General features: G+C 42.4%; 1 protein-coding gene across 1 annotated transcript in view; it reads right to left on the bottom strand.

The window, feature by feature from the left end:
• LOC104285474 (AF4/FMR2 family member 1-like) overlaps positions 1 to 12,402 on the bottom strand; it is a gene marked incomplete at its 3' end in the record, with an annotated part of 69,431 nt that overhangs the window by 32,797 nt on the left and 24,232 nt on the right. The window contains exons 2-3 of the mRNA XM_009883938.1: positions 3,511 to 3,631; positions 2,058 to 2,972 (exon numbers count right to left, since the gene is read on the bottom strand). Coding sequence (XP_009882240.1) covers positions 2,058 to 2,972; positions 3,511 to 3,631 — 1,036 coding nt within the window. The remainder of the gene's footprint in view (positions 1 to 2,057; positions 2,973 to 3,510; positions 3,632 to 12,402) is intronic.

Here is a 12,402-nt window from a genome sequence, read left to right on the forward strand (position 1 = left end):
TTTCAAGCTGAAGGACCCTGCTTAGCCTTCCCAAGGTCCTTTCTCTAGGGGGAATCTTTCACCAGCATGCAACATACCTCACTGGATGTTTCCTAAAAGCAAACTAGCCCAGCCCTGTTCCCCAATCACTTCTCTCATACTGTCTATCCAGCACACAGGTGTGCAACCACACTGTTTCTTCCTCTTCACTCTCCAGGCTTTAGCACTGAAAGACTGTATCATCAAATATATGTTAAACATTGAAACCAAACAGAATAAAGAAAATATGCTAAGGACAAGCCTGAGACAAGCAGAAAATTAACTCATGGATTTTTCACTAGAGCTTACAGAGCTGTAATCCAAAACACCTATGCATGAAAACAGTCAAGAGGTCACAGCCTAAAGATACCTACCTCAAATGAGAATCATTCAGCATATTCACAAAAGGTTTCATCCATCAGTTACAAAATGGACTAAGCGTGTAATTAAACCTGGGGGTTTGGGTTGTGCAAAACCATTTCTTTCATTATCTTCAACTCACTTTTTATTATGTTCTTACTCTGCCACAGATCTAACAGCACTCCCACACCAACATGGGTAACACTACTCGTGCTCCAGCAGCTGTAGGATTTTTATGGGCATTTGGATTCAGAGTCACATGCTCAATGGAAAGTGAGAAAGAAGTTTCATTTAGCATACAGCATCACAGCTAACACTGCCCTGCCTAAAATCATATTAAACCAGAGATACACAAGATGACATAAAAAACACAGGGATGGGAAAAGAAATAAGATGAAAATGGAAATGGGACCGGGAGAGTTGGGAGAGAACAAGGAAGTCTCATTTCTGAAAAATAAGCATGCCCTCAAAAAAAAAAAAATTGCAAAGAGTTTTAAACCCAGAAATGACCTTTATCTTTTTGGCAATGGATAATGAAGAATGGGTAATGCAGAAGGTAAGGCCCTGCACCACTTTACTTCTCCTCCAGAAGTAAAATATCCAGTCAAGCAAATAATGAAATGCAGATCACAGTGCACTTCCTATTTTGAAGTATGATGTGCAATGCCAAACCATTTTGAAGCAAATACTTAGCATGAAAGTATTTCCATAACTTCTCAACAAAGTCATTTTGCCAGTTTCCTCTCATTTTCCACAAGAAATTGCCTACAGTTGTTTGCAGCTAATCAATACCCTTTTCCATGAAAAGCAGACCGCACCCATGCTCTCCCACGGTGCCCAGGCTGCCTTCTGCTGAAGAACAAACACATAGCAGACTTCCGCTCCTTTTGCTCATAGTTGGGACAAGAAAGAGGGTATGTTCTTTGCTTGAATGCAACAGTTTACAGAACTTTTAGGATCTTGCTTATCATTGAGAATTCCGCCTCTGCCCTAAACTTGCTTAAACCTTTGGAACTTGCTCAAAAGGCATTTGATGAAGCAGGAGACAGAACGGTGTCATGCTTCCCGAGGAAGCTAGGCTAAATCCATCTGGCAGAAATCTACAGGATGTTTTTTGTCCACATTAATACTTTCCTGAGGGACTATGATGAGATCTTACTGGGTAGAACCCTGTGGTGTTCACAGTCACTTATCACAAAGACCCCAAACCTTCAACTTAGGAGGTGACCACAGTATTCACTGCACAGTCAGCTGTCCCAGTATTCAGTGAGGATTTGGGGCCCCTACCCACCAGCACTCAGACTCAGTACTGACACTCTGCATGCACTAACTGCAGGTGCATCACCACTTGACCTTCTCAGCATATCATTTCCCCATTCTGCTTTTCAGCAATCTTTGGGGGGTGGGGGGAATCATAGCAGCAGAAGCAGCCTCTCTAACCATAAAACCTGCTGCAGCCTCACTGAAAAAAAACACAGAATCACAGGAAGCATTGTATTTTCACCATCCAGATACCTCACCCAGGTCAGCAAAAGCCAACCTCAAAATGCACCTTCCAACATATAGTTTATGCATGTGCAGCCATCATTGCTTCTGGTAGTCTCTGCCCTTCGATGACCTGTTCTCCCACTGCTGAACTTACCCCGATGGCAGCAGAACCCCGCAACAGTTGCACTCACCTCTATGGGCTCAGAAGGGATTTCCAATTTGGATAGTTTGGCTTTGGCGTTCGCCTTCAAATCTGAGATTTTTTCATTGGGTTCTCCGTGGTATTCCTCCAGCAGAGGTTTGAGCTCTGGTGATTCAACTGGTGCTTGATCTTGGCCATCCATTGGTCTGACATAGGCAGTTGGTTTCTGCTGCATTGCACTGGTTTTTGATGGCAAAGGTGGGGGAAAAGTCTGAGACGAAGGCTGAGTGATGCTGGTCAGGTTAACAGCTGAGCTGTCCCGACTTTCCTTTTCCTGTGATCCTGTTACTAGGTCGTCCTGAGATGATTTTGTTTGACTGTAGGTCAGCCCATGACTTTTGCTGCTGTTCTGTGACCTGGAATTGATATGCTGGCTGGAATGTAGAGGTGACAGGGGTGTCACTGGAGAAGACAAAGATGACAGCAATGGAGAAAGTGCCAAAAGGGAGGCCTGCAGTTCATTAGCACGACCTTCACCAACTGCACGCCTATCATTTCTCTTGTGGTGAAAATTTGCGTGACTTTCCTGGACACCACATTTGTGTTCTTGACCTTGACTCCAACCGTTAGATAAGCTGTGACTCTTGGTGTGCAAACCTGAAGCTGGTTCTGTTCTTGACTGTGCCTTTTGGTAGTGAATGGAGTGGCTAGGAGGGGGAGGAGCTACAACCATAGGTCCCATGGGTGGATGGCGGGTTCCGCGGTGGAATGAAGCTGGTAAATTATGGCTGCTTTTTTCAGGGAAATATGGGCGATCAGGCTTTCCTTGTGGGATCAGAGGAGCAACACATTTTGGAATCCCTATGAGATTCTGATGAGACTTGTTGCTGATGAGCTCCTTGACCTCCTCATAATTGCCCAGCATGTTCTGAATTCGGCTTGACAACTCATCTTCTTTATTAGTCTGCAACAGAGAGAGGGAAATTTAAAAACCATGGACCCCCTAGCCTAGGAGATCCAGCTCAAGAAGAGGCATTCTTCAGGATCTTATTTTAATCGCTATGTATCACCACAACTGAAGTTACACAAGCTCATCTTGATCCTGCATGCAGTCTCTCCACCACGAGTGCAACTGCTCTAGTCAGTATTAGTTGTTCTGACCCAAGATTCAGGTGCGCCTGCAGTCTTCAGGAACACTAACATCAGACCCAGTTTCAACCACAGCTGCAAACAGACCCGCAGCCAAGCTGCTCTTGAGCACTCTCCCTCAAACTCCCAGACTACAGGAGGCCCCCAAATGAACCTGTCCAAGTCAGAGTCTGCGCTTGTGTACAGAGCTTTAAGCACATACTCTGATGAATTTAAATTAAGCAGATGGGAAGATGCTGTGTTTGCACCTATTGTACTTAAGTCTACTATACCGTATGCAGAGGCCACAGCTCTCCTCTTTCACCCCAACTCTCTTTCCTCCTCTCCTTCTACCATGTGCCCCCTACCATTACCTTGTAGGGTTCTGCAAAGAGGGGAGTCTTCTCGGGGAACTTGTCTTTCTCCTGCAGAGCTTCCTGATTCCGCCTCTCTTTCTCTCGAATACGCAACAAGTTTCTGTCCTCATTGTACAAGCTTTAGGAAAGAGAGAAAGAAATTACGGTTAGCATTTTACACCAATGTTATCAACAAGTATCTACTTCGTGCAGAAACCATGGTTTTCGGACAACGGTATATGTCCAACACAAAAGTAATTTTGAAATTCACAGGGTGGTTATAGCTGACAAATCAGTTATGTCAAGTATTTGCTGTACCACATAACACTAACATACAAGGTACTGCATGCATGTTCTCAGTGATTCCTACTCCTGACACTACAACTATTCATCCATTTAATTGTGAAACAAATTGAGAAGTCAGTGTGGGTGATAAGCATATAAGCTGGCAAATCCAGTTGCAATGATCGATGTAAAAACTACCATTAGCCAACTCTTCACCTGAGAGTGAAAAAGAATCCACTATTTTGAGAGTGTTGCCACTTTCAGACATTGAGCTTTGCCTACGTTATTAATGGCTTGAAAACTTACTCTCTACTTCAAATGGACATTTGGAAAGCTGCTTACCTGGCAAACCATGTAGTTGCATTCAAAGCAATCACATAAATGTATTTAAAGAGAAGGTCTCAGAAATGCGGAAAACACCAGGTCAAATCCCCCTGTTCCTCCTCAACCACATATGCATGCACTCAATTCCACCAGCCCTACATCAAAACAGCAATAAAGCTGTGTCTCATGCACAGCAGGATGACTTAATGGAAAAACAGACCCTTTAAACTACATCTCTTCTGTGAAGTATTACTGCGAAATATGGGAATCTGTTGCTCTTCTAATATTTATGGAGACTTGGGAAGAAAAATCATGCAGGTATGGTATGTGGATGCAGGTATTTCTCTCCTCTCCTATTTCTACTCTACTGCAGAGTCATATCTCATACATACAATTCCTATATTCTTCTTAGTACTTAACATCTCAAGTGTTCCAGTTTGGAAGGGAAAAGCCTTGTCTTCCCCACCAGTTACATCTTCTCAAGTACCACATCAATAATTGTCTACTGAAAGTTTAATCATCCCCAAAAGGAGAGGCAGAGGATTTGCTTTGCTGTAACAGTTAACCAAAAGGTCTGACTACTGCAGAGGCAGTTTCCTGACTCAATGTGAGCTCTGGAAAACGATGCTGTCTGATGGCAAATTACCATATATGGAACTGCAGCAAGGAGGTACTTGTGTCACTAAGACAGAAAAACATATTCAGGGGTTAGACTCTGCACATTTAAAATAGTTTCCAACTGTTTCCAACTTTGTTAGTGCTGAACTGTTTCCAAACATAGCAAAACAGAAGTTTCCAGTAGGCTCTATGTACTCCACTTCTGCAAACAATGTAAACAATTTTAAAAATTTTAAAAAAAAAAAAAAGGGATCACAGATCACTGATTCGGTAAATATACACAATCCTTCTGTTACAAACCATATCCAACACATGTATTTCCTCTGTGCATCTGATGTCATTTTTCATGTGAGCAGTTTCCTATCTGCAATCAGTTAGTTGGTCAGTTGCCCTGTGTGTGCCAGGAAAGCTTTGTGCAGCCAGATATGGGAGATACCAACTGCAGAAGACAAAAGATTAGGAGGAATATAAGGCAAGCTAGAAGCAATCTTGGCTACATCTACTACTTGAAATTGTATGCATGCTAATGATTTATAAGTGAATGTATTTCAAGTTGACAGCATTTTTTAAACATATTTGTTCAAGTTATCCGGAAAATTTTTACTGAATGAAACACCATTTTCCAAACATTCCAGGAAGTAAAAAATTATTCTGTAAATATCCTTTCTATAAACTTCAAAAAAATTCCCTTAACAGCAAACATGAAAAACCCACAAAAGATGTTTTTAACAGCTGAGACACTGGCTTTTAGCATGAAAGAGACCTCTGAAACCTCCTCTTCACCAATCCGTGACATCATGGCCTACTGTCAGGAGCACCAATACCAACTGTCGAACAAACTTTTTTACCTTTTTTTTTTTTTTTTTCCCTCTGATGGGCACAATTTAACCTGGATCATTCGGCTCCATCTCCCCCACTGGTCCCCAGTGCATTTCCCCCATGGCTGCACAAGCACTCAACCCAACACAGTGGGGAGGGCAAAGGAACAAACCCACTGCCCTTGGTGGCAGTCCTCGTTGCTTGCCATTTCCCTGCGGTCAATATCTTCCCTTAACAGTTACACAACTGTCTTGCAAGGAGCTCTTCTGATCTGTTTGGACAAATCAAGACTGTTACTGAAACCAGGTGCTCGGCTCCAGCTCTCCCCCACCCACCTTGATTTCTTCCTTTTGAAGCTAACACCAAATGTATTTTTGAGCCTAATTATAGTACTCAGTGCAATGCTGAAGGTTCAAAAGGGCAATTTTAAGTTAAATTCCTCCTTCTTGAGCACCAGCTGTTTTGTCAGTCATGTTTTTCCTTGTCAGTTCTTCAACCATAATTTTCATCATTCAATAGACAGAGGGACATACAGGAAATTAAAAGACACAAATGGGATTTACTTTTTACAAGTGTAAAAACTGTGTTAAAGAGAGCAAAGATCATTCTCCCACTTTGTGTCCTTTGATACACATTTTGGTCTGTTCAACGCTGCTGACATCTCAGCCCGCCCTGTTACTGTTTCTGTCTTGAGCCCCACCATGAATGCCAAGCACTCAGACCTACACAGTACTTTTTAATACAACTGCAACATCAAATGTACATACTTGTTTTTGTTTGTTTTATCCCTAGTACTTATTAAATTACTCATGGTGTTGGCTGGAGTACACACCACGGAGATATTGTGCCAGCCTTCCCCAAAATAGATTTTGCTACTTGCAATCCGCAGATTGTTGCGGCACACTTCAGATCCAGGCCTCCCAGAGACAAGCTGTTGAGCTGGCATAGCTCTCTGCTGAAGCCCAAGATGATAAGAAATGAAAACTTTAAAATGCTCATCTAAACAATACAAAAAGCCACAGCCAATCCATTTATTTTTAAAACAGATTGTTTTAAAATGAGCCAATCTCATTTTATCTTCCCCGGTAAGAGACTGTTTGCCTCTTTCAGAGGGGACAGAGAAAGACATAAAAGCCATGAGGCTGAACACAAGTCTCTTGGGGAACACTGTCAAGACTAAAAGAGTAACTTTTCTTCTAAGAGACTCTTAGCCAACCTCCCTAACAACCTCAGTTACCTTTCAAAACTACCATCACTACTAGAGCGTACCACATCACTTTATAATATGCATTTAGTAAGGCACATGCAATAGTATTTGAATACTTGAGATCTTTCAAGGTGCACTACTGTAGCAGCGACCACTCCTATTAAAGCATTGAGGACTTTGAGCAACAGCCTCCACACGCTACTAGAGTCAAGCATCCTATCTTGTAACGACTTCACTACCCCCGCTTGTCTAGCTTTCAATACTAAACTAAAATTTGCTCCCCTCATCAGCTTCTTCACATAAGATTTATTAGCAAGGAGATAATGTAGATCAACTTTCTTAAACAAACAAAAAAATCATGCAATACTTCAGATGCACCCAATTAACAAGCCGGGTATCATTTCCACACACCGGATGGCTGCTGCGGGGAGTTAGTGGGGACCCACATGTTCACCTGTGTTCCCCCCTTTGTATGATAAACCTATACAGAACATGACTTGGTATTAACAGGGTTTTTTCTATGGTTGCTGGGTAAAAAGGGCAGGATCCATAAACTATTCAGAATACTATTCTTGCAGGAAAATACAAAACAGCATGTCACTATCAGCAGTAAACTAAGACTGAAAAGCATTAGTGATGATCTACAAATATCAGCATAACCAATGTGTGGATCTCCCTGGCTGGAAGAGAACCGAGGTTGAATAACTCCACAGTGAGACTCTGCTGCGAAATAAACAAGTGGAAATTCTGACTGAGAGGTTTTGTGTTTTGTTCAGCTGTTTCAACTTGCAGAGCAGGAGGGTGAGCCAAAGCCCACTAAAACAGGCAAAAAAAAAAAAAAATCTTATCGGTTTCAAAGGACGTTGTGTTGGGCAACGAGAGTGCATTCTTCAGTCAGGCAAAACATGCCTGACCTTGGACACACATGAGCAAACCTCCAGCAAAATGACGGGAAGTCATCACTTGGACACTATACATCAGCCCACAAGGTTCAGATTCTGTACCTTTCAAAAAAAAAAATAAAAATCCAGAACAAAACCCCCGTACCCCTCCCCTCCCAAACAAACAACCCTCAAATATTAAAATTCTATTTGAGTTCATAAATGTTAATCATAAACCAAAGCATAACCCAATATTACTACTTATATATTTCATCCTCTTTACCACAAACTCTCTTAACAGTAACATCAAGTCTTAATAATTAAGACAAAATAGAACACGTATGTGCACATACAGGCAACAACCAAAAAATTCACTGGAAAGGATGCAAGCAGAACATCAGTCTGACACGTTGTAAGAACTGGGGAAAACCTCGTGGGCTATTTTTAGTTATTCTCCCAGGATAAAATCTGCTGTCAGTGCTGGCTGATCAGGGTTCTTGTTTTACATTATGCCTTGCTGTAAACGTCTCACTAGATCTCAACTTAGAGCAAGAGAAGCCCATAAACTTGCAAGTACTTTGAAAACTAACAGCAGCAATAGAAAAATAAAATAAAAATTTAAAAAAAACCTACAACAACAAAAAACCCACCAAAAAAACCCACCCCAAGCCATATATTATGACCCTGCAAATTGTTTTCTACTAAAACACTGTGCTATGTCCATGCCGATTACGGATATCCGTCTATTTCTAGGCTGGCAAGCATCCAAATTCAGAGCAATAAAGCTGTTTTGCTCAGAGGTTCTGATTACATTCAAACAAAAGGAAAACCCTAAACAACTGTAACTTGTGTCTCTTGCAACAATAATATTTACAATGAGAAGTAGCTATCTTTCCTACATGTATCCCAACACTGAATGTAAAACATCTTACCATGCCACTTGCTGCAAAAACAGCAGCTGTAATACCTCTAAAGGCCTCTTCTTTCCCTGAACCTTCCTTGACCCCAAGCTCTCTTCCCAGCAATAAATTCTTTTTAAAGAGTGTGTGAAGAGAAAGAGAGGAGGGACGGAGGGGAGGGGAAGGGACACTGCCTTTTTGCCACCATGCCAGTTCCTGCAGGTTTAAAAGACAACGAATGCGCCTGCTCTGGGACAGCCCTGCAGAAACGGGTGCTCTCACACGTACGGCTCACAGGGAGGTTAGTCATGAGTTGTTACCACTGCAAACCTCTTCGTGCTGTCACGGTGCCTAGTGGCCCAGTCTGCTGGCCATGCACAGCTGACTACTCGTTCAGCCAGGTGAGGGGTCATTCCCCTCTGGTTTGCTGTTCAGGATCGCCATCCACCCTCTTCCTCTCTTTCTGAAATGCATGCAACCGACTTGTGTTATCCTCCAACTTCAGTGCACAGAAGGAGGTACAGTTTTAAAATCAGGAGGATAAGGGAATAAACACTGAGTAGCTACTTGTTTGGTCATACAGTTGAGAACACCAGCCCTCTCATCTCTTAAGTTACAGACAAGCCCTTAAACTACCTGAAGACAACAGCTAAAATTCATTTTAATTCGTATTATTTTATCATGCAGGCGTTGAGTTTCCATGCACGCTGCCCCATTTCACACTGAGGGGCTTTTATTTAAAAACAAGTAAGTTCAGAGCAGAAGTGTTGGTTCTCTACTAAAATGTCCACTTTTTTTAATATAAGCCTGTAGTTACCCTAGTCCCAGCATCTGTGGAGACACTGCTCCCATCCACCATTAACCTGGCCACTTAGAGTATTTGTCAATATGCTTTTTAAAGCTTTCGAGAACCTGGGCTACGCTGTAACTCATAACACTGCCCAGTTTCCCCAAAGTCAGTGCTAGGAAACCAGGCAGAAAGCATCGGAGAACCACAGTCAGCTCAGGCCCTGCATGGACCCATGCCAAGAGGAGAGAAGGTCTCCATGGCCTGCCAGGCGCCGCCAGAGGAAACGCGTGCAGCAAAGCTGCCTGCCAGGCTCCAGCAAGCTGTCCCTCACACACGCACAGACCAAGCCCTAACCTCGCTATTGCCAAAGCTGTAGGGTGAACCCCAGCTCCCGTTCTTCAGGAACCTCCCTCCAGATTAGCAGCTTTGATATTTAGATTTTCCTATAATGGGAACTCAAAAAACTTCAAAAGCAAAACCACCCCCAAGCTCTTCCATATTGATTTATGGAAATGCTTTGAGAAACTGGACCTCCAGGCTTAGCACCAACACGCCAAGCACATGGGAGCCTGGAAGCTGGGGGACTCCACAGTCCCACTCCATCCATCTTCAAGGGTGGAACAGTTCAAAATTTGAGAGGTAAAAATAGTGCTGCACTCTCTGCAGCTGGGCTACATTTGATGTGTCACCAGGAAAAACCAAATGCTCTGTATGTTCTAACAGGCAGATAAGACTGAATGTCTGTCCTGAAACATTAGTCCTGATCATCTTCAAACGGGCTCCACAAGAAGTAAACACATCCACAAATCCCCCCTGCCCCACCCCAAGAAACCCCCAAATCATGCTTTGCTACACACTGAAACAGTAAAATACTCCTAAGGCTCAAAGCAGCCCAGGCTGGAGAAGGTAATCCACTGGCTCCAGTAATAAGAGATTTGGTTCAGAAAGGTCTGCAAAGCATACACCCTGACCCATGACATCATCCAGGCTTGGGTCTGTAATATAAGCTGTGAAAATACCAACGTGCTCTGAAGCCACTCTGAGTGACATGACAACCCTTACTAGAGAGCTTTAAATGCTGATATGTGACAACCCAGCCCATGACAACATTTTCAAAAAATAGACTGGTGCAGGAAGAAATTCTGCCTCTCCTCCTGTCCTGTGTGTTCCCCAAATGAATATAAAAATCTGCTTTAGTTTTAATTGTAGTAAAATCTATTACTGGCTCCCAAAAGGAATTATTCCAGCAGCAGGGAAGGGGGTGGAGAAAGGCTAAAAAGCAAACATACAAACAACACTTGCTTTCCTCTGAACATGCAAAACCTCTTCCTCCGATACAGTAAGAGAACATTTCCTTTTAGTACAACTGCAGGAAATCACAAATTTATTGAAGCTGTTTTGTCATTAAAACGGACTCTTTTTTTCAATCACAAGAAGCTGCTCATCAACAGCCTTGCTGCAGCTCCCCGGCTCTGCTGCTCTAGAGGTCTCCATAAAAGAAATCACCACCAATTTCTACAGCCAGGATCACACCTACAAAGATCAAATATGCTGTTTCATTCATCAGCCCATCAGCTTGAAAAGAAACATGGATAAATGCATGGCACAGAAAGCGCTCAGCTCTCACACTGTATCACCTAAACAGCTTGCCTGACAGTGACTATAAGACAAGCAGATGAAAGGACAACATTAAAGTTAATACCAAACAGCATCAAAAATGCCTCATCCCAACCTTTGCTTTCTTTTCTATATGGAAACATTGTCAAGTTGTGACTTGTTGGATATTTTTAAGTTCTGTTTCACATCAAACACTATTTCACAGAACATACGCAGCTTGAACAGAAACAACTGATAAGAGGAAAACATATGGCAGAAGCGCAACAGATGGTACTGTTAGTCAAATATTTTCTGCATCATCAACTGACTTTGGTACACGCTTTCCAAAAATACATATCTTCACACTGGAGAAATATGAGTTGGAATTTGTTTTTCAAGCTTTTGCTCCCTCTAGGTCCTTCAATTCATCAAGTCTATCCAGCCCTGTTTACTGACTGTACAATAGCAGCATTAGACTGCTGAGCAAGAGATCTAAGGCCACACAGCCCATCCATATTTCCACAATGATTCAAAAACACATCCCGGCAAATATTTTTCAACAAAAATAATGCTCCAAGAAAATCCAGTACTGCTGCAAGCTTTCCTTCAAACCATATGGAAAAATTATGCTGAATATACCTCTTCCTATGTTTTAAATATACAGCCCTCTAGGTTACACCAAAAAATTGAAGTGGAGAATGGATGGGATGTTGTTAACAGGCAGCAGGGAACTTCCAGTTTCCTTAAGTAGAAGCTAAGTTGGCTTTTGCCAGAAAAAAATCCGTTCTACCTATGTAACATTAAGCATCTTCTCACTCTGCCTCTTCCCCGGTAATCTTTGAGTTCAAATTCTTACTTATTCATTTCGTATTGCTGTTGCCAAGTCTAAAAATATATTCATTACTCAGCCATTAAAAGGTTTTTGCTTCCTTTCAGCATCAATAGGCTTTTCTTTGTCAAGCAGTTCCCAGGAGTAAGCTTGAACATTTCCTGAGAAGAGATGAGCCCCTGCAGTGCCCAGTGACTTTGGCAGGAATTGGGAACTCTCAGATGATCTTCAAACATGACAAACCCTTCACAGAATTGAGCGTAAAAACCCCAAATCCTCAAATGGCTATGCACTTTAAAACACACCCCTGGATTTGGAGCAGTATTTCTCATCTGATCATGTACAAACCACTGAATGCTCAAATGAAGAAAAAGATTTGTGAAAAGACGCATTTGTTACTTGATGGTAACAAACTCTCCTCTGCCTATGCAAAAAGGCAAACAAATGAAGGGTTTATGACTTGGATTTTCTCCTCGTGCACGGAGATGTTTAAAATCTAACTTTTATTTAAACAAAAGCCACTTAAGCAATATCACACTGGACAGGCCTTGGACACTTTCAAAAAAGGTGTGGCACTCTCCAGCAGAAAACGCTTTCAATAGGAGTGCTCCAAGCTGGGGTGCTCCCCTAAGCAGCAGAGCATCCCATTCCTCCTCCCCTCC

The sequence above is a fragment of the Charadrius vociferus genome, unplaced genomic scaffold (genome assembly GCF_000708025.1).
Source record: "Charadrius vociferus isolate BGI_N301 unplaced genomic scaffold, ASM70802v2 scaffold684, whole genome shotgun sequence".
Lineage (NCBI taxonomy): Eukaryota > Metazoa > Chordata > Aves > Charadriiformes > Charadriidae > Charadrius > Charadrius vociferus.